Raw genomic sequence first — 26,179 nt, 5'->3', positions numbered from 1 at the left:
CCTTCTGGGGCCTTACCTACCACCGGTGCTTGGGCCTGGGACTCTGCAAGGGCCTGGTGGGGCTTCCGACCCTTGGGCTGCACAGTTGGGAATGGCTCCTGTTTCCTCCCCTTTCCGTCTGAGGTCTCAGAGCAGGAGTGTCAGAGGAGGCAAAACTCCTGCTGGGTCTGGTGGGGAGGCTACTGCCTGGTCAGATGTAAGAGGACCTGCCTGGCTGTCCAGGGCGTTGAGGCCTGGCTTCAGAGGAGAAGAGAACCCAACATGGCCGTTGCCACTCCTTATCCCAGCTTGACCGAAGGCGATCAGGCTGGATCTCAGCCTTGGCAGGTGTCTTTGTGCTGCATGCAAGTTACATAACCAAATGCAGCAGTCCTGGAGCCTAACCAAGAGGGCGAGGTGGTGGGACAACAGGAGAGCCCCAGGGTACCCTGAGAGATGTTGCTGCCTTCTGGTGGCTCCCCCGTGGTCCTGGCTCCTGCCTCACCAATACTGCTCTGCACCCTTGGGCTTGTCCCCAGGAGGCCGTGGAACCGAAGGGCCCTTGAGGCCCTCCTCTCACACTTGTGCTGACCTCTGGAGCATCATGGGAGACTGTGGCTGATGCTATTGCTCTTCTGTCTGCAGGCTCCAGAGCCCTGTGGAGCATCATGAACTGCGAAGAGTAGAGAAGCCCAAGGGCCTCTCTACAGCGAGGAAGGAAGAGCCAGCAGTTCCTTCTCCCTGTGCCTGACTACATCATCCAGCATTTTCTCTGCCCCCATTGGCTGCCGGACTAGGGCCAGGCTTCGAGCAGGACCATCCCCCAGGGGATGGGCAGCCGGTGAAGTAGGTCTCACTCCGGGGCCCCGTTGGCCACACCATGAACCTCCAGGCCCAGCCCAAGGCTCAGAACAAGCGGAAGCGTTGCCTCTTTGGGGACCAGGAACCAGCTCCCAAGGAGCAGCCCCAAGCCCTGCAAGCCCCCCAGCAGCCCCCGGCCCCTCCTCAATCCACCAGAGTCAAGGAGGAGCCTTACTTTGGGCAAGAGGGTCCAGCAGGGGCTGTCCCTGCCTCCCAGCCTGTGGAACTGCCCCCTCCCAACAGCCTGGCCCTGCTGAACTCTGTAGTATATGGGTCTGAGCGAACCATGTTGTCCCAGCAGATGGGCTCAGTCAAGTGGCCCAACTCTGTGATGGCTCCAGGGAGGGGCCCAGAGCGTGGAGGAGGTGGGGGTGTCAGTGACAGCGGCTGGCAGCAGCAGCCCGGGCAGCCTCCACCCCACTCAACGTGGAACCGCCACAGCTTGCCCCTCTACAGTGGACCCAAGGGGAGCCCTCATCCTGGCATGGGGGTCTCCACCTACTATAACCACCCCGAGGCACTGAAGCGGGAGAAGGGAGGGGGGCCGCAGCTGGACCGCTATGGAAACGCCGTGCGGCCAATGATGCCACAGAAGGTGCAGCTGGACGTAGGGCAGCCTCAGGCGCCCCTGAACTCTTTCCATGTGGCCAAGAAGCCCCCAAACCAGACGCTGCCCCTGCAGCCCTTCCAGCTGGCATTCGGCCACCAGGTGAACCGGCAAGTCTTCCGGCAGGGCCCGCCTCCCCCCAACCCTGTTGCCGCCTTCCCGCCGCAGAAGCAGCAGCAGCAGCAGCAACAGGCAGCCCTGCCCCAGATGCAGCTCTTTGACAACTTCTACCCCATGCAGCAGCCGCCTTCTCAGCAGCCCCAGGACTTTGGCCTGCAGCCGGGCGGGCCACTGGGGCAGTCCCACCTGGCTCACCACAGCATGGCACCCTACCCCTTCCCCCCCAACCCTGACCTGAACCCAGAACTGCGCAAGGCCCTCCTGCAGGAGTCAGCCCCGCAGCCTGTGCTACCTCAGGCCCAGATCGCCTTCCCCCGCCGCTCCCGCCGCCTCTCTAAGGAGGGCGTCCTGCCTTCCACCGCCCTGGATGGAGGTGGCACCCAACCTGGGCAGGAGCCCACCAGCAACCTGTTCCTACATCACTGGCCTCCGCAGCAGCCACCGCCTGGCCCCCTGGGGCAGCCCCATCCTGAAGCTCTGAGATTCCCACTGGAGCTGAGGGAGTCGCAGTTGCTGTCTGACGGGGACAGACTGGCACCCAATGGTCGGGAGCGGGACGCTCCTGCCATGGGCAATGAGGAGGGCGTGCGGGCTGTGGGCACAGGGGACTGTGGGCAGGTGCTACGGGGCGGGGTGATCCAAAGCACGCGACGGAGGCGCCGGGCGTCCCAGGAGGCCAATTTGCTGACCCTAGCCCAGAAGGCAGTGGAGCTGGCCTCACTGCAAAACACAAAGGTGAGAGGGGCGTGGGCTGGGGGCAGACCTGGCAGAGGGCAGGGCGAGCCGTGTCTGGGGCCAGGGGAGAGCAAGCGACTCCAGGTTCACAAGGGCACTTTTCTCACTTCATTGAAGGAAATAAAGAACCCAGCCATTGCAGGGAGTTCCCACTCTCTGCATGCGAAGAATCTTTTCACAGGTGTATCCATACCTGAAGGGAAGATGGAGCTTATACACACGCAAGGTCGCAGGGCAGGAAAATTCAATAGACCCTCATGGGCTGGCTTCTTGGGGACTTTGAGGGTTGGGCGTCGGGGGAGAGGATACCATTTCCAGATCCAGTATGCTAAAGCTCAGGACTGTAGCCGGGCTTACACATGTGGTTCGACTTGTCAAAATGCATTTAACTGTAATTGAAAAGAGGTGCATTTTGTTGTGTCTAAATCATATGACCAAGTTGATTTAAAAGCAAGGACAGTCTTGGAGTTCTCTTGTGGCACAGCGGGTTAAGGATCTGATATGGTCACTGCAGTGGCTTGGGTCACTGCTCTCTGGTGAGGGTTTGACTCCTGGCCCAGAAACTTCTGCATGCATGCCGCAAATGTAGCAAAAAAAAAAAGAAGAATAAAAGAAAAGACAGGCTAAATAGGGAAGAATGAAGAGAATTTGAGCACCTATGTTGTACTACTTTCTTTTTTCTTTCTTTCTTTTTTGGCTGCACTCATGGCATGTGGAAGTTCCCGGGCCAGGGATCAAATCCAAGCTGCAGCTGTGGCCTTTGCCACAGCTTAACCCACTGTGCAGGGCTGGAGACCGAACCCACACCACCACAGAGACAACCCACTGCACCAGAGGAGGACCTCTTGTACTGGGAGTTTCTTATACCCGACCACACATAATTTCTCATTAAACCCTCATTTTATTGCTAAAGAAGCTGAGACCAGGAGTTCCCTTGTGGTGCATGAGTTAAGCATCCGGCATTGTCACTTCAATGGCCTGGGTTGCTGCTGTGGCACGAATTGGATCCTGGCCTGGGAACTTTCACATGGTACATGCGTGGCCAAAAAAATAAAATAAAGGAAGCTGAGATCCAATTGGGGAATTTCCCAAGGTCACAAAGGTAGGATAGAAGCCTAGTGTCTGATCCAGAGGTGGTGTTTGCCCCTCCCTTCACCAGAGACCTCAACCCCCAAAGCCTTTAGGGCCAGACCTATACATAGGCGGCTGCAGAATGTGACCTCACTCCAGCCAGTTGCCAGTGGGGTGATAGGTACAGGGCCCACCCTTACCTTGTCACAGGTTCCGTGCTTAACTTTCTTTTGTAGTGATAAGTTTTAAATACTTAGATACTATTTATCTGCCACTCACTGCGTAGGACAAATAAAATCCATCTGTAAGTCACTTGAGGCCTGAGATGGCTATCTGGGGACTCCAGCTCCGGGCCAAGACGGGAAGTCTTGGAGCGTATTTAGGAATAGGGTGGGGAGGGGGTAAAGGGTGATCAGGGAAAGGCCAGGTTGCAAAGACCACCGGGAACGGGTCACGGATGGGTGCTCGAGTCCCTGAATCCAGTGGCAATAAGGGTCTCAGACCAGCAAATCAGTACTTACCTTCGAACCCTCTCCATCTTCTCTCCATCTCCGTCTCTAGGATGCCAGTGGCTCTGAGGAGAAGCGGAAAAGTGTCTTGGCTTCAACTGCCAAGTGCGGGGTGGAGTTTTCTGAGCCTTCCTTAGCTGCCAAGCGAGCCCGGGAGGACAGCGGGATGGTACCCCTCATCATCCCCGTGTCTGTGCCTGTGCGGGCTGTGGACCCAACTGAGGCGGCCCAAGCTGGAGGTGTAGACGAGGATGGAAAGGGTCCTGAACATAACCCCGCTGAACACAAGCCATCGGTCATCGTCACCCGCAGGCGGTCCACCCGTATCCCTGGGACGGATGCCCCAGCTCAGGTATGAGAGGCGCCCCCTGCAAACACCTCCAGGACCTGAGTGCTCTTGGGGGGCCTAGTACCTGATGGGAAAGAAGAGAACATGGCAGGGTGGGAGGGAGTCAAGCAAGCTGTGAGGATATCATTTCTATTTTCCAAATGAAACTTGGACACATGCACTCATGGGGGACAAAGAGACAATTTTATACTTGAAATTGGGACTACTTAGGAAAACCTAGGATATGTGAGTCTCTGATTTTAGGTCAGCACATTTTGAGGGGGCCTCTGATAGGGGTCAGGCCCTGGGCTAGGCCCCCGAATGTAGAACCAGTGGCTTGTTCTGTCAATCAAAACGTGTATATTGAAATCTCCCGCTAAGATTGAGGTTTTATCTCTTTCTTTTTAGTTTTGTCAGTATTAGGGTTATACATTTGGATGCAGTGTTAGTTCTATTCATTTAGAACTGGATTAGACACTATTATCATGAAATACTTCTATCTTTAGTAATTTTTTTTTCTTTTTAGAGTCTACTTTGTCAGATATTTTGCTTTCTTTTGGTGAGTGTGGGGTGGGAGGAGGATGAGATGTGTATCTTGCATCTTTTTACGGTTTAGCCTTTCTGTATCCTCTAATTAAGGTGTGTCTTTCAAGGGGTATATAGTTGGGGTTTGTTACTATCTGTTCTGACAAGCATTATCTTTTCATTAGAGCATTGATACAGTTTGCATTTAATGTAGTTACTGATAAACTTTGGTTTAAATCTGCCATCTACTCTTTGCTTTCTATTTATTCTATCTTGCCTTTTCTTCCTTTTCCCCCCTTTTTTGTTTTCCTTTGGATTGATTGGGTTCGTTTTTCCATTCCCCTTCTCTATTGATGTATCAGTTATATACTTATGTGTTGCTTATTTAGTGATTGCCATAGCAGCCTTTCTTACCTGGAATTCTATGAGAGAACGAAGCCCTACGGAAGTCTGAGTAGCTGTTTTCTCAATTATCTGGAGTAAGGTACATAACCAGCACCACCATAGATGTGTAGGAGAGAAGTTAACTCATCAGGTAATGAATGCCTGTGATATTAGAGCTTGATTCTCTTGTTGAGAAGGAATCCTAGAAGTGAAAATGCATTGGCTGGAGTTTCTGTTGTGGCTCAGCGGGTTAATAAGAACGTGATCGAGTGTCCATGAGGATGCAGGTTCGATCCCTGGCCTTGCTCAGTGGGTAAAGGAGCATTGCCACAAGCTGCGGCCTAAGTTGCAGATGTGGCTCGGATCTGGCATTGCTGTGACTGTTGTGTAGGCTGGCAGCTGCAGCTCTGATTTGACCGCTAGCCAGGGAACCTCCATATACTGTGGTTGCAGCCCTAAAACTAAAAATAAAATAGTGAAGTAAAGTAAAATAAAATAAAATACTGACTTACTGAAATCTAATATGTTAGTGTTTTTCTGCCCCCCTCCCCTTTTTTCTTTTTGGCTGCACCTGTGGCATGTGCAAATTCCTGGGTCAGGGATTGCACTCACGCCACAGCAGTGACAATGCCGAATCTTTAACCACTAGGCCACCAGGGAACTCCTACTTTACCTCTTCCTGGACAATGCAAACTTCTTATAACCCTTTAACTGCATTTTTTAAATTTTATTTTTAACTCCATTTTCCACCAATCCCTAACATGTAGAATTATTGACATGAATTTTTATTCTCTGTATATGTTAACATTGACAGGACCGTATAACACTATTATTATTTTCTTCAGTTGTTGTTCATTTTAGATTTATTCAAATGTTAGTGTTTTGTTGCTTTTTTATGTCTTCTCATATCTCTAAGCTTCCATCTCAGCTCCTTTATATGCTGCTTGAAGAACACTCTGTAGTTTTTCCTTTAGTGTGAGTCTGAGGGTGATAAATGTTATTAGTCTTTGATTGTCTGAAAATGTTTTTACTTCATCTTCATTTTTGAAAGATAACTTTGCTGGGTAAAGAATTCTGTGTTGATAGTTTGGTTTTTTTCTTGGCACTTTAAAGACATCCTTCCATTGTCTGCAGGCTTCTATTGTAGTTACAGTGTTGAGAAATCACTATAAGCCATATTATTCCTCCTTCGAATGTCAGGTATCTTTTTATCTTGTTGCTTTTAAGATTTTTGGTGTCAATTGGTTTTCAGCAGTTTTTGCTATAATACCTAAGTATTGTTCTTTTTTGTATTTATCCTGCTTAGCTTCTTGAATAGTTCTTCTGCCCCATTTTCTCTCTCTCCTTCTGGGACTCCAATTAAACATTTTGTTAGCGCTTCTCACCATATTCCTTATTTTTGTCTGTCATGCATTTCTCTGTTTTCTACTTTTTTTTTTTTTAGTCTGACCTATCTTTTAGTTCTCTAATTCTCTTTAGCTGTGGTTAATCTGTTGTTAAGCCCATTCATTGAGCTCTGATCTTCAGTTATTTTATTTTTTAAATGAACTTTTGGTTTGTTTTTAGAGTTTTTAGTTCTTTGATGAGATTTTCAACTTCGCCTTTTATATTATTGCACAACTTAAACCTAGTTTTCTTAAAGTTTATGTATCACTCCATTAATGGGATCCCTGTTTGTCTGTATCTATCATCTGCTATTTCTTATATTTCTTGTATTCATTTATTTATTTTTTCTTATGGCCATACCCATGGTACAGGAAGTTCTCAGGTCAGGGATTAATTCTGAGCCACAGTTGCGGCAATGCTGGATCCAATCACCCGCTGCACCAGGCCAGGGATCAAACCCACAGCCTCCACAGGTGCTACAGTCGGATTCTGTACTCACTGTGCCACAGCAAGCACTCCTACTATCTCCTTCTTTCTTTCTTTATGGCTGCGCATGAGGCATACGGAAGTTTCCAGGCTAGGGGTCGATTAGAGCTGTAGCTGCTGGCCTACACCACAGCCAGAGCAACAAGGGATCTGAACCACATCTGTGACCTACACCACAGCTCACAGCAATGCCAGATCCTTAACCCAGTGAGTGAGGCCAGGGATTGAACCCGGGTCCTCATGGATACTAGTCAGGTTCATTACCACTGAGCCATGACAGGAACTCCCTCTGGTTATCTCTTATTGAATGTCAGACATTATATGAAAAATTGTTGAGGTAGTTAAAGACTGGATGATATTTGTCTTCTACTGGAGAGGATTTGTTTTCGCACCTGACAGGTAGGAAAGAGCATAAATGATCCTGGATTACTTCAATTTAATCAGATGATCTGAAGCTGGGCAATTATTCCATTCTTTTTTTTTTTTTTTTTTGCTTTTTAGGGCTGCCCCCATGGCATATGGAGGTTCCCAGGGTAGGGGTTGAATCAGAGCTGTAGCCTCTGGCCTACACTACAGCCACAGCAATGCCAGATCCGAGCTGTGTCTGCAGACTACACCACAGCTCACAGCAATGCCAGATCCTTAACCCACTGGGCAAGGCCAGGGGTCGAACCTGCGTCCTCATGGATGCTAGTCAGATTTGTTTCTGCTGAGCCGTGACGGGAACTTCGAAAACTAGTCTATTTCTGATTTACCTTTATTCTAAGGATACAGCCCTTTGCAGTCCCAAGCCAAAACCTGGGGGTTTACCAGGCTCTCCTTCCTTGGCAAGCTCTAAACTCCAGTTTTTATTCTGCTGGCTTCTTGAATTTATGAAAAGCTCTACTCAGTTTCTCGGCTTCTCAGTGGCCTCTTCCATGACAGCATCTATCTCTAGGAAAGACACAAATGCTGGTTTCACCTCTTTGGCGTTCCTTTTTTCCTTGGCTCTTGACTCTTGAATTCTTTGCCAGGTAATTTGCTCTTTGATACCTCCAGAAATGTGCTTTTCCTACTGAATCTGGATTTTTTTTAGTCATTCTCAGCTGGAGAGTTGGCCTGCATGCCTCTCGTGAGGAAGGAGAGCTCTGTGAACAGCAGAGTCTCTGCTCTCTGGATCTTATTCTCTGGTTGGAGGCTGGAGGCTAGAGACCTGGGCACTTGTCCTGAGGATGGTAGGAAGGAGCCTGAGCAGCTGCACAGTCCAACCTGCCCATTTTAAAGATGAGGAAATAGGTCCAGAAAAGGCTAGACACTTACCTAAGGCCATACAGCCAAGGAATAACAGAGCTCGCCCTGGAATTTTTATCTCTTGAATCCTGCCTGAGTATTTTCACTACACCAGGCTTTAAGGAGGCCTGTCTGCCTATTTATCTATCTGTCTGTCTTTGTATTATAGACATTTTCAGTCATGCGCAAAAGCGGAGGGAATGGTATAACGAACATGGATGTTTAGCCATCCCCCTCCGTTTACAGTTTTCAAAATACAGCCAGTCTTCTTTCATTTGTACCTGCACCTTCTCCCGGCTGGTCTTCCCTGTGCACTGACCCCTCTCCCACATTCCCTGTCGCTGTGGCAAAAAAAATCAGTTTTTTTTGAAGCAGATTCCAGATATCACATCATTCCATCCATAAATACTTGGGTTTTGTACTTGAAGTACATCATATATAAGGATTCTTTTCCTTCCCTCCCCTCCTTCCTTCTCCCCCTCCCACTTCCTTCTCCCCTCCCACTTCCTTTTCCCCTCCCCCCTCCTTCCTTCCTTTCCCCTCCCCCTCCTTCCTTCTCCCCTCCCCCTCCTTCCTTCTCCCCTCCCCCTCCTTCTCCCCTCCCCCTCCTTCCTTCTCCTTCCCCCTCCCCCTTCTTCCTTCTCCCCTCCCCCCTCCTTCCTTCTCCCCTCCCCCTCCATTCTTCTCCCCCTCCCCCTTCCTTCTCTCCCTCCTTCCTCCATCCTTCTCCTCCTGCTCTCTTTCTTTCCCTCTCCCCCTCCCTCCTTCCTTCCCACAATACTACTATCACACCTAAAAAATCAATATGAAAAATATTGGCAGGTATTCAGAATAGTAGAAATCCATTTCCTTATAAAATCACAAATTACTACAGCTAGCTGAGTTCATGTTGGACTTCTTGTCTAGCAAGTTCGGGGCCTTTGGCGCCACTGCATTTTTTTCCTGTGCGTCATATCATTCCCCTAAGGGGGGAAGCATGAGCAGTGCCATCTCTTCCTGGTCTGTAGCGGAGCAGAGAGGGCACAAATGGCTAAAAGACACAGCCAAGGCCTCACAGGAAGTCACAGCCCTCCGCCTGAAGGCCTTGTGGGAGCTGGAACTGGGGGTGGGGTGGGGAGAAAGCCTGTTGTTCCCAGGCCCACGCAGTCAACATGGCCAGTCTCACCTGCGTGCCCAGGGCGCTGGTCCATGTCACTCACCCTGGAGGGCCCCCTGCTCTTGAGAGGATGGGGATGGAGCAAGGAAAGGCCTCTGTCCTGTTCGGCCTGCCTTCTGCTCTGTCTGGAGGCCCATGAGGCATACCAGGCAGGGAGGCGTGTAAGCCAGGGGCGCTAAGCTTGGACAGCACCAGTAGGTTGGCCTGTGATAGCAGGACTAAGACTATGCGAATGAAAGTTCTTTAAGGACAGGACCGTCCTGTTCATGTGTGAGTCCATGCCCAGCTCAGGTCTTGGCACACAGTACAGCCGCCATCTAATGCAGAGCTTTGAGTTTGTACTGACAGTAGCCAATGTGGGTTTTTTTTTGGTTTTTTTGTTTTTTTTTTTTTGCTTTTTAGGGCTGCTCTCGTGGCATATGGAGGATCCCAGGCTAAGGGTCTAATTGGAGCTGTAGCTGCCTACACCACAGCCACGCAGACTCCAAACCGAGTCTGCAACCTACCCTACAGCTCACGGTAACACTGGATCCTTAATCCACTGAGTGAGGCCAGGGATCGAACCTGCATCCTCATGGATGCTAGTCAGATTTGTTAACCACTGAGCCACGACGGGAACTCCTGACAGTAGCCAGTATTGATTAATTACTATGTACCAGGGACCGTCTGAGTGACTGCCACGCATTAATTCATTTAGTCCTCAGAGCCACCCCATTAGGTAGGCATTTGTTATTCCCATATTAAAAATGACGATGCACAGAGAATTAAGTCATTTTAAATGGTCAGTGAAGGAGGCAGATCCTTGTCCAAGCCATCCGGTTCCCGCGTCTAGGCCTGGTGTGTGGTGGGCGGACTAAACTCCAAAGGTGAAGCTGGCAGGCAGTGGTCAAGACTCTAGTTTTCCCAGGACGTAGGAGGCTGAGCCATCTCGGTTCTCTTTCCTTCTCCAGGCTGAGGACATGAACGTCAAGTTGGAGGGAGAACCTTCAGTGCGGAAACCAAAGCAGCGGCCGAGGCCTGAGCCCCTGATCATCCCCACCAAGGCGGGCACTTTCATCGCCCCTCCTGTCTACTCCAACATCACCCCATACCAGAGCCACCTGCGCTCCCCCGTCCGCCTCGCCGACCACCCCTCTGAGCGGAGCTTTGAGCTGCCGCCCTACACACCACCCCCCATCCTCAGCCCCGTGCGGGAAGGCTCCGGACTCTATTTCAATGCCATCATGTCGACCAGCAGCATCCCAGCCCCTCCTCCCATCACGCCAAAGAGTGCCCATCGCACCCTGCTCCGATCTAGTGAGTGACCCCCCCCCAATCTCCTGGGCATCCCTGGGGGCAGGAAATGTGGGAGGGAGGGCGGCGGGCAGGGAAGATGCAGCTCATGGGGCTGCTGGGGACTGGGCTGCAATGCTGTGGGGAAAGGAGCTTTGCTCCCTCTCTTCTGAGAGAGAGAAGGAGGTTGTCCGGGTTCAAGGACATGTTGGGGTCAGGGCAAGGAGGTGTCAGCCCAATGGCTTAGATTTAAATTCCAGTTCCATCTCCTTAGAAAAGAAAATCATGGACTTGGAGAAGAGACTTGCAGCTGCCTGATGGGAGGGGGAGGGAGTGGGAGGGATCGGGAGCTTGGGTTTATCAGACACAACTTAGAATAGATTTACAAGGAGATCCTGCTGAATAGCATTGAGAACTTTGTCTAGATACTCATGTTGCAACAGAAGAAAAGCTGGGGGAAAAATGTAATTGTAATGTATACATGTAAGGATAACCTGACCCCTTTGCTGTACAGTGGGAAAATAAAAAAATAAAAAAATAAAAATTCCAGTTCCACCCTATACTGTTACATCCCCTGTGGCAGTCGTAGAAACTCCCTGGACCTCAGTTTCATCAGTATTTGAATAAGGATATCAGGAGTATTTGGTTAATGGTGAAATTACTGATATGTAGTGAGCTATTTTCTAGAACCACAAATAGCAGTTTCCTATGGGTCAGCCTAGTGGCTACCTCACGGGGTTGTGGTGAGTTTCGGATGCATTAACATACATAAAGAAAGCACTTAACATGTGCCGGGTGTGTCACATTTGTTCTTAATATTATGTGGCAGATCCTTTCTCCTGAGTCTCTTAAATAGTCATTTGGGCCAAAGCAGATCTTTTGGCTGACCTGGGTGGTGAATTGCTGAAAAATGCGGCTCACTCCACATAAGAATTCATTGCCCTTGAAAAATGGGCTAATCCTATCTCAGGGTGATGGGGGACTAAGGGAGATAATTGACCAAAGGCAGCACCAAGGTGAGGCAGTGCCGGCCCTGGATTAACCTTTGACCCTGACCTCCCCGTGGCACGGCTCTCTGGTGCCCCCTGGTGTCTGTGGGTGAGAAATGGCTCACCCTGGGCTGGCTGGCCTCAGGCTCTTCCACTTCTGCTTGGAAGCTTCCAGGCTTCTCTCCCTGCCTGGGTTGTGCAGAAAGACACTGTGGACACCAGATTGGTGGCAAAGAAGAGGACTGTCCGTGCATGAGTGTTTTTCTTGCACTAAAATAAAGCCTGAACTGGGTCCTGTGAGGGCACCAGTAATGTGTGGGACCCCAGGGTCTGTCCTAAAGAAAATGCGGGTTCATTAGGGTGTTGCCATGGATGCTTGGGAGACAGGAAAGCAGAAGTTCCAGGCAGAGTGGGATCAGCAGTCAGTGAGACCCTAAGCTCAGACTGCAGAGGCTGCTAGTCTGTGGTGGTGAGGAGAGCTTTAATTTAAGAGAGGGTGGGGCTACAGCTGAGCTTGAACTAGGAAGCAGCCAGAGGGTGGGGAGGGCACACTAGGCAGATGAAAGGAGAGTGCGGAGGCCCAGAGGTGGGTCTGTGCAGGGAGCAGGAGGGGCCTCGAGGGAGCCGTCTGCTAGGATAGGGGTCCGGGCAAGGCCGTGGCGGGAGGCGTAGTTGGAAGGGAAACTGCCTTGAATGCTGCGCTGAGGAGCTGAGCTTTTCTCTCAGGTTGCAGAGGGGAGTCAGCAGAGATGTTTGTTTTTGGAGCAAAGCAGTGTCTTGATCGTGTAGGGCATTGAGATTAGCTCAGGAGAACCCCAGGCCGGGAAGTGAGAAGATAATGAAAGAGTGATCTCCTTCTCCACCTCGCTTGCTCGCGTGGCAGAAGTTGCAGCCTTTCTACCAGAGCAGCCGTAGCTGAGAGTTGGACCTGATGTTGCAGCATGGGAGCTTCCGGGTCGGGACCTGGCTCTGGTAGTGGAACTGGTAGTAGTGGTAACAGCAGTAGCTAACATTTACTGAGGGCTGGGCTTGGTGCATGATTTCATTCAATCCTCACATCAGCCTAGGAAGACAGGTAGTAATAGCCCCTTATAGCAGGTGCGAAAATGGAGGCACCCACACATTTGGTAAAGTCACAGCTAGTTGTCACCGTTGCAGGCTGCAGCCAGGACTCAGGGGGACTGATTTTGCAGCATGAACCTCTGTGAGTCACTGCTGTGGCTCTGGTGCTTACACAGCAGCCACCTAGGGTTGGGGAGAGTGGCTCTGCTGAAGGGAGGAGGGTGCCATTTACTAACCTGCCTTTTGTCCCATAGACAGCGCTGAAGTCACCCCGCCTGTCCTCTCTGTGATGGGGGAGGCCACCCCAGTGAGCATCGAGCCGTAAGTGCAGCCCCGCCTCGCCTGGGGGGTGAGGAGGCCCCCTGGGGTGTAGTGTGTGCAGGTGGGCCCTGAAAGGAGGAAGGTTCTGTGGGCTGAGGGCTGAGCAGGCCGTGCTGGGCTTTCGCAGTCAGCCCTGGGCTGCGCCACGGATCCCTGCCCCCAGCTTCTGTGCAGAGGTCACAGGGGAGGAAAGGACCAGCTCAGAGTGAATTTTCCCCTGAGGAGCCATAGAAGGGTAGACCAAAGGACTCTCCCTGCCTGTAAACCTGGAGCTGCTTCTCCCCTTTTCAACCTCTGGGCCTTGCCTTTCTGGCAGCACCAGTGCTGCTTGTCAGGGCGTCTCCACAGGGGCCTTTCCCTGACACTGTGGCCTTACCGTGTCCAGCCTCTGCCAACCACCCCCTGCTTCTTCTCCATCCCCAGGGAGAAAGTCAGGTTCCCCATCCCCACACGGTGAGGCCTCAGTCCCTACCCCTTCCACCCCTGCAGGCGGATCAACGTGGGCTCCCGGTTCCAAGCAGAAATCCCCTTGATGAGGGACCGCGCCCTGGCAGCTGCAGACCCGCACAAGGCGGACTTGGTGTGGCAGCCATGGGAGAACCTAGAGAGCAGCCGAGAGAAGCAGAGGCAAGGTGAGAGGGGACAGGCCAGCCATGGGTGGCGAAGCCCTGCCCCGTCCCAGCCCAGCCCAGCCCTAAAAGCACTCTTCTTTCCTCCCTCGGCAGTGGAAGACCTGCTGACAGCTGCCTGCTCCAGCATTTTCCCCGGAGCTGGCACCAACCAGGAGCTGGCCCTGCACTGTCTGCACGAATCCAGGGGAGACATCCTGGTGAGACAGCGGTTGGGGGAGGGCCCTTCGGGGAGGCTGGCACAGATCCCTGTCTACTGCCACAGAGCCAGGCCTGCTGATTTGAGGCAGGCGGGAGGGTCTGACCAAGCTGTGGATGGTAGTGGGCTGGCCTAAGGGAGTTCTGGTTCCAAGCTCAATTCTTTGCTGTGTAAGGTCCACCACAGGCTCTGCTTCTGGGTAGTGGGTCCCTATCCTCAAACAGGGCCTTCTGTCTGTGGCTGCCTGCCTTGGGGGCCATATGTTCCCTTTTATTTTTTTATTTTTTATTTTTTTGCTTTTTTTAGGGCCGCACTCATGGCGTATGGAAGTTCCCAGGCTTGGGGTCGAATCAGAACTATAGCTGCCAGCTTACGTTACAGCCACAGTAACGCAGGATCCCAGCCATATCTGTGACTTACACCACAGCTCATGGCAATGCCGGATCCTTAACCCACTGAGAGAGTCCAGGGATCAAACCCGCAACCTCATGGATGCTAGTCGGGTTTGTTAACTGCTGAGCCATGACGGGAACTCCCCGTATGTTCCCTCTTAAGAGGCCCTGAGCAGCCCAGCCCCTGTGACCTTGCCATCCTGCCAGACTTCTTGCCCTTCTGCAGTTCAGGGGGCCAAGAGTAAGTGCCCACCCTTCGCAGAGGCCTGAATTTTGCCCATAAGACCCCTGCCAGGGCCCTGATCTTTCCTTCACTTCCCTTTCAGGAAGCGCTGAATAAGCTGCTACTGAAGAAGCCCCTGCGGCCCCACAACCACCCCCTGGCAACTTATCACTACACAGGTGGGCTGGCAGGGTGGACCTGGGGCCGTGGGGGGACTCCTCAAGGGGCCGGCTCGGTGCCAAGTCACAACCCGGGGTAGGGTAGGGGTGGGGAGGTGGCGGGTGTATAAGCCAGGAGCCAGAGTGAGGGAACGGACACCAAAGCTGGGGTAGCTTTCAAGGGGCTTCCTGGACCTGCAGGGAAAGGGAGACGGCTGGGAGCAGGTGGGAGCCCATCTTGGCAAAAAAGCCCAAGGTGGGGGCATAAGGGGCAGGAACCCAGTGAGTGCCATATAGACTGGCACGGGGTGCCTGGAACTTAGACGACCCCTGGAGTGCCACACCCCATTCTGGGTGCTGTGCTTTTAAAAGGGACATTGACCAGGTGGCATAATCAGAGCCGTTGGCATCACCCCTTGCTGAGTGGTACATCCCGTCTGTGTCAGGCAGAGCACCCAGGGATCCTCGTGCATTGTCTCAGGCTGCGCCACGGCTGGTGAGGTGGCGTCTCTCATTAGTTCCCATTTCACAAGTGGGGAAAGTGAGGCGCAGGGGCTAAACGACATGGCTAGTAAGTGGCCGAGGCAGAGCATGGAGCCCGCCCTCAGTGGCTGCACAGCTGGCGGATGGATGACCTCGTCCTTTGCTGCTGGTCAGACTTGCCCCCGCAGGGCTCACAGTCCCGCCCCCCTCCCCACCCCGCCTCCCTCTCTGCCCTGCAGGCTCCGACCAGTGGAAGGCGGCGGAGAGGAAGCTGTTCAACAAGGGCATCGCCATCTACAAGAAGGATTTCTTCTTGGTGCAGAAGCTGGTGAGCTGGGGCTCAGCTGTAGGGGCAAGTGAGGGGCAGGAACTGGCTGCATGATCTGGGGGCTCCTTCTGCCAGTCGAGGGGCCCTGCAATTGCTTGTCAAGCCCTCTTAAAAAACCCATCAATGGAGTTCCCTTCGTGGCTCAGTGGTTAGCGAATCCAACTAGGAACCATGAGGTTGCAGGTTCGATCCCCGGCCTCGCTCAGTGGGTTAAGGATCCGGCGTTGCCACGAGCTATGGTGTAGGTCACAGACATGGCTCTGATCCTGCATTGCTGTGGCTGTGACGTAGGCCGACAGCTACAGCTCCAATTAGACCCCTAGCCTGGGAACCTCCATATGCCTCAGGAGCGGCCCTAGAAATGGCCAAAAAGACAAAAAAAAAAAAAAAAAAAAAGATCAACACCGCTAAGTGGCTTCAGAGACATTTTTCTAAACAAAACCAGAAGGGAAATGATCAGGCCTTTGCCCCCTGCTTCTAGCCCCTTTCCCTCACCTCAGGGTAGTGTGGCCCTACCCTGAAGCCTCAATCCAGGGGCGGGGGGTGAGTGGGCTCCAGAACCAGTGGTGCCAAACTTAAAATAGTGACTTGCCTCAGGGAGAAGGAGAAGAGGAGGGGCAGTGAGCCATACCCGGGGCTGGAGTACTTGGAAAGCCACAATTAGTATCTGGGAGGAGCGGTCACCCTGAGAGCTAGCAAGGGACTGGAACTGCCCTGGCGGACCTCTGCCCACTTCCTGTCGGACCCAGGGTTTCCTTCCAGTAACTCAGCTGATCGAGGAGAGGAGCGTAGTTTTCCTAGAGTTCTCTTGTCCTCTCTGCATGTCCTTCTGGGAGAGTAGAGCCTTGCTCATCCAAGGACTTGCATCTTCCCACCAGCTCTGTCTCACGATGCCTGGGCTGTGGGGAGAGTGAGCCGTGTGGACCGCTGAGGGAAAAGAGCTTCCCAGAATGTGCTCCTTCCTCCTGGGATCGTAGCTTGTGCCAGGGACACCCCGGGCCCTGGACCAAGTGCTGATAAATTCTCCTATAAGGGCCCTGTTGTGATGATAGTCGTTTGCTAGCTCTCTGATTGGGCAAGATTGCCGGGAAGTGCATGCCTGTGAAGCTCACTGAGGCGCCCCTAATGCCTTAATGAAAAGAGCAGACCATTAGTCAGGCAACCAGATGATCAGAGGGAATTGATAGTAAAAGTATAAACAGGATCTAATTAATAAATTCATGACTTGGCCATTCCTGGGATGAATCATGTCTGTGTCCTGCTCACGCACAGAGGGCCCCCCGACCCCTTGGACCCTGTAGACAGGACCCCCCAGCTGCCAGTGGCAGCCCAGCAGTTGGCTGAGCAGTCTGGGAGCCTGGGGGGAGCGGGGAGTCTGACAAAACAGCTCTGTGTGGGGGAAAGTCATCCAGAAATGAAGCCTAGTGGCTAAATGGATTTGTGAAATGAGAGGGCTCAGGTTTCAGAGCTTGGGGATCATCTCATCTCACTCCACTCACCACACCAAGGACTCCAGACATAGCCATTTAGTGGCCGAGTTAGAAACAAGACTTGGCCTTCTGGAGTTCCCGCTGTGGCGCAGTATGTTAAGAACCTAACTGCAGCAGCTCGGGTCACTATGGAGGTAGGGGTTTGATCCCCTGCCCAGCCCAGTGGGTTAAAGGATCCGGTGGTGCCGTGGCGTAGGTCACAGCTATGGCTCAGATTCAGTCCCTGGCCTGGGAACTTCCGTATGCCGCAGGTGCGACCATAAAAATTAAAATTAAAAAAGACTTAGCTCCCTGCTTCCACTTTAGATTTTCCAGGGCTTTTGTGTTGGTCTCCCGAGTTCCTCCCCAGCATAGGACACCCTGACAATTCTCTGTCCTCATTTGTCCGTGGCCGCTCCCTGAAGAGGAATGAAATTGTTTGCCTGGACTGATGTGGAGAGGCTGTGTTGCCAGGTCTAGGCTGGCTTCAAATGTAGATGGTGCCCAGACTTTTTTCCCTTTCTTTTTATTTTGAAAAATCTCAAGCTTATAGAAAAATGGAAAGAATAGTAAAATGAACACTCAGATACCTCTCAGATTTACCAGCTGTTAACATTTGCCACATTTGCTGTCTTTCTGTGTCTCTATATAAACCCACACGCATATTCTCCTTCTGTTTTAATTAATCATTAAAAGTAAGTTACAGACCTCATGACACTTGACCTGAATATTTCCTGAAACAAGGATATTCTTCTATAAAACCATAGCACCATTATCACACCCAAGAAATTTAAGTTGATACAATACTCTCTAATATGCAATTTGTATTCACATTTCCCCAATGGCTCCATGTTGCCCTTTTAAGCTTCTTAAAAAAATTAGTGCTGAAGCGTTGGTTAATTGGTCAGTGGTCTGTGCAGAGCAGGTGTGGGAGACATGCTTGTATTTCCTGGGTTCATGGGGTTTAGTGTCTGCTAAAGTTAAGGGGGACATGCAGAGATAAGAAGGGCTGGCATACCCCCAGGCAGGTGAGCTGAACCAGGATGTCTGACCCCAGTTTTGGCTTCAAACCAGATCCAGACCAAGACCGTGGCCCAGTGCGTGGAGTTCTACTACACCTACAAGAAGCAGGTGAAGATTGGCCGCAATGGGACTCTAACCTTCGGGGATGTGGATACAAGTGATGAAAAGTCGGCCCAGGAGGAGGTTGAAGTGGATATTAAGGTGACTCCCTTCCCAGCCTCAGCTGCTTAGGCTGAACTGGGAGCCTGAGGCCAAGCTCTCCTGGCGGCTCTGGAGGGCTGAGAGAGGAAGGCAGTGTCCCTGACAGCCCCAAGGAGCTGATATCCTGGGCACTGGCCCTGAACCTTTGGGTTCGCCCTCTCTGTGCCAGTGTCATCAGAGTAGTACACTGTGTTGATGCAGAACATTGGGGATATTTCACCAGCATCAGCTTATTGTCCCGTCAGAGCCGAGCTCTCACACTCTTGCCCAAGCTTGAGGCCTTCCTGCATCACCCTTATGAATTCTGCTATATCCGCATCCTACCACCTGTTGTGATGACTGTATTTGTCATGTCCACACACCACCTGTGGTATTACTTAATATTTTTCTTTAAATCAACTCATTTTTTACTCAAAAAGGAAGCTTTTCATCACAGTCACAAATAGAAAACCAGTGCTGCTTGCCACAGAAAGTACTGGTAAAAATAAATATATATGGAAACCAAACAATGTTACTAAATTTTAGCTGGATACTGTTAGCCTCCAAGGCTCTGCAATGAAGCCTGACTTCTCCTTGTTAAGTCTAGAGAAGTATTAAAAGACACGTTAGGAGTTGCCATTGTGGCTTAGCGGGTTAAGCACTTGACTAGTATCCATGAGGTGCAGGTTTGATCCCTGGCCTCTGTGTAGGTTGCAGATGTGGCTCAGATCTCACATTGCTGTGGCTGTGGTTCAGGCCGGCAGCTGCAGCTTCAGTTCAACCCCTAGCCTGGGAACCTCCATATGCCACAGGTGTGGCCCTAGAAAAAGAAAGAAAGAAAAAAAATGACTATTAACACCAGCTTGAGACCCTGTCCTTGACATGATCAGGATTGGCAGAAAATTGAAAAGGAATGTTACTGAATTCTGTGTCCATGTATCCACCTAACATTACCTTGGGGGTCACAAGTCCACACTTGCTGACATGCTGCTCTAAGACAGGGTGTGATACAGTTCCCATTTTGCCGATGGGAAGGAAGTAGAGATAAAGAAAATGTTCCCCTCATGGCGCAGTGGAAATGAATCCAACTAGGAACTGTGAGGTTGGAGGTCGATCCCTGGCCTCGCTCAGTGGGTTAAGGATCCAGTGTTGCCATGAGCTGTGGTGTAGGTCACAGACGCAGCTCGGATCCCGAATTGCTGTGGCTGTGGTGCAGGCCGGCGGCTACAGCTCCGATTCGACCCCTAGCCTGGGAGCCACCATATGCCCAGCGGGTGCGGCCCTAAAAAGAAAACGTTACAGAGATAGTTTAGAATGGAGTTCAAGGCTGCTGCCTGGCTCCACCAGACCACCCTGTCTAAGGATGTGCCTGTTGGACACTCCCAGAAGGACAGGTGGCCTGTGGGGAGGGACTGGCATGCTCCCTCCCTGCCCAGCTCCGTCTCAAGGGCTCAGTCTTGTCCTGAGAGTTTTTTGGCCTCAAGACTCCCTCTCCTCTTCCAGACAGGCTAGCCATGGAGGGTACAGAGTCCTAGCACAGAAGGCTGCACTGGGCCAGGCCAGGCAAGCAAGACCAGCAGGGGCTACTGAGCCCGTGGATGGGTCAGAATTGGTGCAAATGGCTGTGTGACCGAGTTAGAGGCTCACCACCCTATTTTTGTCCCCGATAGACTTCCCAGAAGTTCCCAAGGGTGCCCCCTCCCAGAAGAGAGTCCCCAAGTGAAGAGAGGCTGGAGCCCAGGAAGGAAGTAAAAGAGACCAGGAAGGAGGGGGAGGAGGAGCTGCCAGAGACTCAGGAGAAGGGGGAGCAGGAAGAGGGGCGAGAGCGAAGCCGGCGGGCAGCGGCCGTCAAAGCCACGCAGACACTACAGGCCAATGAGTCGGTAAGTGTGACCTCCACTGCGGGAGCCCCAGGCCGGGGGGACAGCTGGAGCTGGGCCCGGGGGCTGTGGGAGGGCAGAGCGGGAACGTGCCGACCGTGATCATCATCGTGGTAGGAAAGGTACCAAATACTTTATGTTACGAACTCATCTTATCCTCCTAACCCCACCTGGTAGGAATTGTCATTATTCCCATTTTACAGATGAGGAAATTAAGGCCTAAGACAAGACAGCTAGTAGGCAGCCTGACTCCAGAATCTGCTCCTAATTTTACACTACACTGCTTCTGTGTCTGAGATACAGAGGACAAAGTCTTTGTGAAAACCCATAAGGTGTGTGGGACATTGGGGGAGGATTCCTTAGAGCTCAGACAGTGCCCCTCCTAAGAAAGCTGGGTCCCAGACAAGAATGTCTGAACCAGAGCCGGGACAATGGAAAGAGCAGTAATGGCCACCTGACACATGCGGTCTGCAAAGTGCTTTCCTTTTCTGTCCATCATCTCATTCATTCCTCACCATAATGCTGTAAAGTGTCAACCCCCACCTTGCACACGGAGGAAACTGGGTTCAGAGATGCTAAACGGCTTGCCTGAGGTCCCACCCCAGGTCCTCCTAGTGCAGTGCTCTGCCCACCACATCACAGGCTAAGAAGCAAGACCTAACTGCCAGAGCAGTTCCTTGTCAGAGAGAGGTTCCCCCAAGAAAGAGTAGGTATGGGAACAGTCTGTTGGGGAACTACCAGGAGAGTCTTTGTTTAATTCGTGCTCTACCCTTAGGCTTGCAGGAAAACCCCTATGAACTGCACCTACACAGCTCTTTGCTCCCTTCTGATCCTTGGCTGTGCTCTTTCTCCAAGAGCTGTGCTCTGTGTACACACTCCATTGAGTTCTGCTGAACTTGTATAAACACCTTCCTGTGCGGTTGACACAGTGCACATGCTTGTGACTTACAATGACCATTAGGGGCTCCCCTACCCAGGGGCCATGGTTCAAAACCCTGAGCAGCACCTCTCCAGGTCTGCGCCAGGGATCCTGTGCTCTCTGGCACCTGCTTGGCATTTCCCATGGTGGCTCATGTTGTCAGGAGCTAGTAGCTGCCTGCACATCTATCCCTTTACACTGGAAGCTCTCTGACAGCAGGGGCTCCCACCATCTCTATTCCCAGCACCTGGCCCCTTACTCAGGTGTGAAGGTCATTTATGAAACAAAGTCATGTACAGATTGACTGAAAACATGAACACATGTCATTGACTAAGATACCAAGACCCCAGCCGGATGCACCAAGGAGCCCTATAGCAGCCAGGGCTGTCCCGCAAAATTCCTGTACCAGCAGCTTTGTTCAAATAGACCTAGTCAAAGACTGAATAGGTTTCCAAAAAGGCAGTGAGTGGAGATTCTAGGGGAAGATTCTAGGGGACCATTTGGCAGGAGTGTATGATCCTTAAGAGCCTTTGGTTCGAGAAGATTCCAGAATTTGGAATCCTGCCTTCTCCAAGTGTCTCAACTCTCCTTGTTTGACCCTCTTCAGGCCAATGACATCCTCATCCTCCGAAGCCACGAGTCCAACGCCCCTGGGTCTGCGGGCTGCCAGGCCTCAGAGAAGCCACGGGAGGGGCCGGGGAAGTCACGGAGGGCACTACCTTTCTCGGAGAAGAAGAAAAAACCGGAAACGTTTAATAAGACCCAGAATCAGGAGAACACTTTCCCTTGTAAAAAATGTGGCAGGTAAGAAGGCGGGCCCAGCCTCCCCTGGGACCTAGCTGGTTGGAAGCGGCTGGGAGTCATCCCAGCTTTCCCCTCGTCTCTGAATTGGTTCAGAGAGTTTCCAGGGCAGTGACGTTCCTTGGCAGCTTTTAGAGGAGGGTTTGATGGGGAGTCCCCTTCATGGCTCAGCGGTTAAGGAAGCCCCACTAGGGTCCATAAGGATGCAGGTTGGATCCCTGGCCTCGCTCAGTGGGTTAAGGATCTGGCGTTCCCGTGAGCTGGTCGCAGACAGGGCTCGGATCCAGCCTTGCTGTGGCGCAGGCCGGCGGACTTGCCCCCTAGCCTGGGAACGCGTGCAGCCCTAAAAAGCACAAAGAAAAAAAAGAGGGTTGACGGAGGTGAGTCTGGAGCGTGTCCCTCCGCTTAGTGCCGGGCACATCCGGACAGGGCAGGGCGGGGGGGGGGGGGGGTCCCCGCCCCTCCCGCATCCTGCACCCCCTCCCCCAGCACGCATGCGCGCCCCGGTCTGGCGGTCCCAGGAGGCGGGGGCACCTCTCTCACCAGAGCCGCTCCCGCCTGCAGGGTGTTTTACAAGGTGAAGAGCCGCAGCGCGCACATGAAGAGCCACGCAGAGCAGGAGAAGAAGGCGGCTGCTCTGAGGCAGAAAGAGAAAGAGGCCGCGGCCGCCGCGGCCACCGTAGCCGCCGCCTCCCCCCACCAGCCAGCCCTGCGGGAGGAGAGCGGCGCGGGCGAGAGGGGCTGATGCCCGGCGCTCCGAGCCCTGTCCCAGCCTTGCCTGACGCCTGCCAGCACCGGGAGAGAGCGATCACCTGGACTTGTCTCTGCGAAACGAACATGACAGTTAAATAAATGGCTCTTTTATTTATAAAGGCCCCGGGAGCAATGGAAAGGGCTGCGGGATCCAGTTCTTCTTGCATTTGGTCTGTCGGAAGTTGTCCTCGTGCTTTTCTGGGACTGGGAGAGTCCCTGCTCCCTGGGGCTGCCCTTCGGGAGGGGCTCCGGCGCTGCCACCGCTGCCTCTCACGTGGATCTCTGCTGAGCAGTCTCATCGCTCCCTCTTTCTTATCCGGCTCCCGTTGGTCACCGTGGAGAGCCAAGCACAAGCGCACCCCCTTTGCAGCATTAATTCCCCACGCCAGGGGACCTGCACGGGCCCTGCCCCATGCCCCGGAAAGAGGGACTCCTTGAAGGGAGACTAGTGACCAGCTCTGAGAGAGAACTCAAGCCTGGCACGCGTGCTGTCTCTCGCATGATTGTCCAGGCCATACTGCGCCAGTGACTGTCCTGAGAGAGGCCACCTCCTCCCTGGGAAGGAGTCTGCCAGAATGGGTGCAGGGAGAGAGACCAGGACTGGTACCTATCCCTTTGCTGCTTGCTAGCAGCCTGCTGGGGCTGGAAAGTTTTCTCACATCTTTGGGGAAGGGGCCGGTGTTTCTTTGCAAGCGCTCAGCCTCCTTGAGGAGAAGGGACTGTGCGGAGGATGGACGCTGCAGGGTTGCTACGGGGCTGGGCCTGAGGGAGCTGTTGAGAGGTTTTGGCTCTTCCTGCTCCCCACCTTTTTGCCACATGCCTTTGGGCCCCGGAGGCTGCTAAGGGAGCTTAGCCTACACCCAGCCCGCTCCTCCTTGGTGCAAGATCCCTGCCTGCCTCAGTCTTGACCTTGGCAGCTGCCACCTAACCCCACCCTACCTTGTCTAGTGCCGAAATCCACAGCCCAGCCCTCAGTCCTGCATGCTGGAGATTTCTGGATCCTTCCCTGGGAGGGGGGAGGTCTCCTAGCCAGATTGGACAGGAGCCTTCATTCCTTGACTTGTGTCATTTGGGAGCTATTTATTTATTCTTAATATTTAATTTTTAACATCCTCTCAGGGACCAGGGGCTTCCTTCTTTCCAGAGGCCCAAGTGCATTTATCCCAAAATAAGGCACCTTCTTGGCACCCACCCCCAACCCCCAGTCCCAAGACCCTGAAGTCCCTCGCCTTGTTGCTCTGGAAATTTTGCCAATAGGAATGATAGTAGCACTGAAAGATGGTGGAAAGGTGGAAGGTGTCACAAAGCCACACAGACTGGGAGGATCAAGGGAGAGCAAAGGCAGTTCTTGTTGCTACCTCTTCAGCAGACTGTCAAGTTGCCTGAGGGGACTGGCTGGAAGCCAGAATTCTGGTTTCGTTTCTGGCTTGAAGAAGCCATATTTGGCATCTCGCTACTGAAGTGAAGGGGCTGGAGGTTTCTGGAGGCCCCTTCACTTGCCAGTCCTATAGGAAGACTGAGTTACTTTCCTGATCTCGTTATTCACCTTTAGCTGCGTAAAAGCAGTTCTGGGTGCATGCAAGTATATGACAGGTTAGGAAGGAGCCAAGAAATATTCATTCTGATCTGCCAATGAGATAGCCTAAAGGCATCAATGTTGGTAGCTGGGAGTGGGGAGGGAGTTTTGTTTCTAAACTATGCACTGTCAGGTCTTTTTTCGCATTCACTTATGTATTCATATGGTTATACAGCAGGAGCCCTGCTATGGAAGTAACAAAATTCTTTCCCTTCCCCAGTTCCTGATGGCTACCTAGGGACCTCTAGCTTCCCGTTAGTTTCTTCCTTAGGCTTCTATAAACTCAATGGCCCAAGATTGCAAAAATCTGACATACTTTCCAAAAATAAGAGGGTAGCAAATTTAGGCTCTCTTCTAAATCACTTGTGTAATATGAGTGCCTTTGCAGCTTCTCCCCAAAGTGCTACTTACGTTTCCCAAGGTTTTTTCTATTTGAATTATGTTTCGTTTCAGGCCTCTTTTTTGGACATGTGGCAACAGAAACCTCCTTTGTCTAGAGTGATTCTCCTCTTCTAAGCCCAGAGAGACCAGACCAGGTGAATGTAGGTGGAAAAGATCAAGATGGTACCTCTCTGTATTAACCCCAACTGACACCATGTTTTGAAAGGGTTTACGATCCAGGATGGATTCATATTTAGAATGTAATGCGAAAGGTAAACTGTTTAGAGGGCAGATGCAATTGTGGCAAGTGACCTGCCAATAAAGTAGGTGCAGCCATAGAAGCTGGCATAGGCTTACCCTTTATGGTGCTTTCTCTCTGTGAACATATCAGGCTCGTGTTGTTTTTTTCTTTTTTCTTTTCTGTTCAGAGCTGTTTGCTTTAAGAAGTTAAGTGAAAACACCTTCAGCTTTATAATGTCCTCTGTACACCACCTTACATACCCATCTCGCAGCCTCCAGCTACACTCACCTAAGGGCATGAGATTAACCTAGTGCCTGTGTTCTAGACCATTTCTGAGGTCTCTTAGCCACCCAAGGAGACAGGGCTTCGGCACTGTCCTCCATGCCTTCAGCAACCCCTGTCACAGCTAAGGTACACACCTATCCCTTTGGCTACTCCACTTCCACCCCTGGCACAGAGGTCGTGTGCTGCTTATGTCTAAAGGGATCCCCTATATTTAACTGCCTCAATGACCTAACCTCTTTCTTCTCATGTGCCAGATGTTAAGATGAAGGAGGAATACAACACATACACAAGCCTCAGCTGTTTAAATATGTTTTTACCGGGGCTCAGTTTTCTCAGATGGTATTTATTACCAGTGGCAAGCCTAACTCCTTAGGTTTACAGGAAGTATGCATATTTTTATAAAACAATTGTATGTCCTCCCCATATTTTGCTGTATTAATATTTGCCTCTAACTAACAATTTGCAGCTGTTTCACCTTTTCCTCATTTGTCTCTTAGTCAAAGGCCTTGTTGGAGGGGACAGAGCACAGGAACAGCCTTGATAGTCTGTAATTATTGTACAAATATTTTAATAGCATATAAATAAGTATATTCCTTTTATTTTGAAAAAATCAGACACTGCCTTTTGTGTGTTTGCTGCCTGTGGCACCCTTTTTTAAAAGACTGTTACATATTAAAATAGTGTACATATATATAAATATTACCTCTTTTGCTGTACAGTTGTGATAGACCAGACGGAAGATTTTATTTTTTGTGTGCTTTTTATAAAAAAAAAAAATTAACACACTAAAGAAAATCTTGCTGATGTGATTGTAATGTACCTATGTAACTTATTTACTTTTGAATGTTCTTCTGTATCTTTAAACCTTTTATTAAATAAGGTTTTAAAAATTCAGAGTTGAATGCTGTGTCCTTTGGGGGAAAGATTTATTATCTCACCATCTGGGATTGTAAGTGTGCCTTGGTTTGCTTCCAAAGGATACTTGACATTTTTGAACCATAAGGCCTGTTTTATCCATGATGCCAGGGCAGGGGAAATAACACACTAGCGTTTGCCGGGTTACTATTCGTAGAGATCTAGATCTTTTTACAACATTTTAGACAAGAAGAAGTCTCAACTCACTGGGATAAAATTTAGAGGGTGCAGAGTGCAGTCAGGTGGTACAGGGTATTTTCTTATACAGCATTGCCTCTGAACGA

General features: G+C 51.5%; 1 protein-coding gene across 5 annotated transcripts in view; it reads left to right on the top strand.

The window, feature by feature from the left end:
- MIDEAS (mitotic deacetylase associated SANT domain protein) overlaps positions 1–25,874 on the top strand; it is a 72,802-nt gene extending 46,928 nt beyond the window's left edge. For 4 of the 5 annotated variants that reach the window (XM_047796763.1, XM_047796765.1, XM_047796762.1 and 1 more), the window contains exons 2-13: positions 625–2,302; positions 3,935–4,234; positions 10,367–10,712; positions 12,994–13,060; positions 13,550–13,692; positions 13,786–13,889; positions 14,607–14,682; positions 15,384–15,472; positions 18,016–18,165; positions 19,815–20,027; positions 21,551–21,747; positions 22,309–25,874. In XM_047796763.1, the coding sequence (XP_047652719.1) occupies positions 860–2,302; positions 3,935–4,234; positions 10,367–10,712; positions 12,994–13,060; positions 13,550–13,692; positions 13,786–13,889; positions 14,607–14,682; positions 15,384–15,472; positions 18,016–18,165; positions 19,815–20,027; positions 21,551–21,747; positions 22,309–22,489 (3,309 nt within the window). In that variant the 5' untranslated portion in view covers positions 625–859 and the 3' untranslated portion in view covers positions 22,490–25,874. The remainder of the gene's footprint in view (positions 1–624; positions 2,303–3,934; positions 4,235–10,366; positions 10,713–12,993; positions 13,061–13,549; positions 13,693–13,785; positions 13,890–14,606; positions 14,683–15,383; positions 15,473–18,015; positions 18,166–19,814; positions 20,028–21,550; positions 21,748–22,308) is intronic. The other variant, XM_047796766.1, reaches the window with a different exon arrangement.
- Positions 25,875–26,179: the final 305 nt, after the last annotated feature.

The sequence above is a fragment of the Phacochoerus africanus genome, chromosome 9 (genome assembly GCF_016906955.1).
Source record: "Phacochoerus africanus isolate WHEZ1 chromosome 9, ROS_Pafr_v1, whole genome shotgun sequence".
Lineage (NCBI taxonomy): Eukaryota > Metazoa > Chordata > Mammalia > Artiodactyla > Suidae > Phacochoerus > Phacochoerus africanus.
The sequence above is the reverse complement of the archived record's forward strand: the minus strand, read 5'-3'. Positions and strand labels throughout refer to the sequence as shown.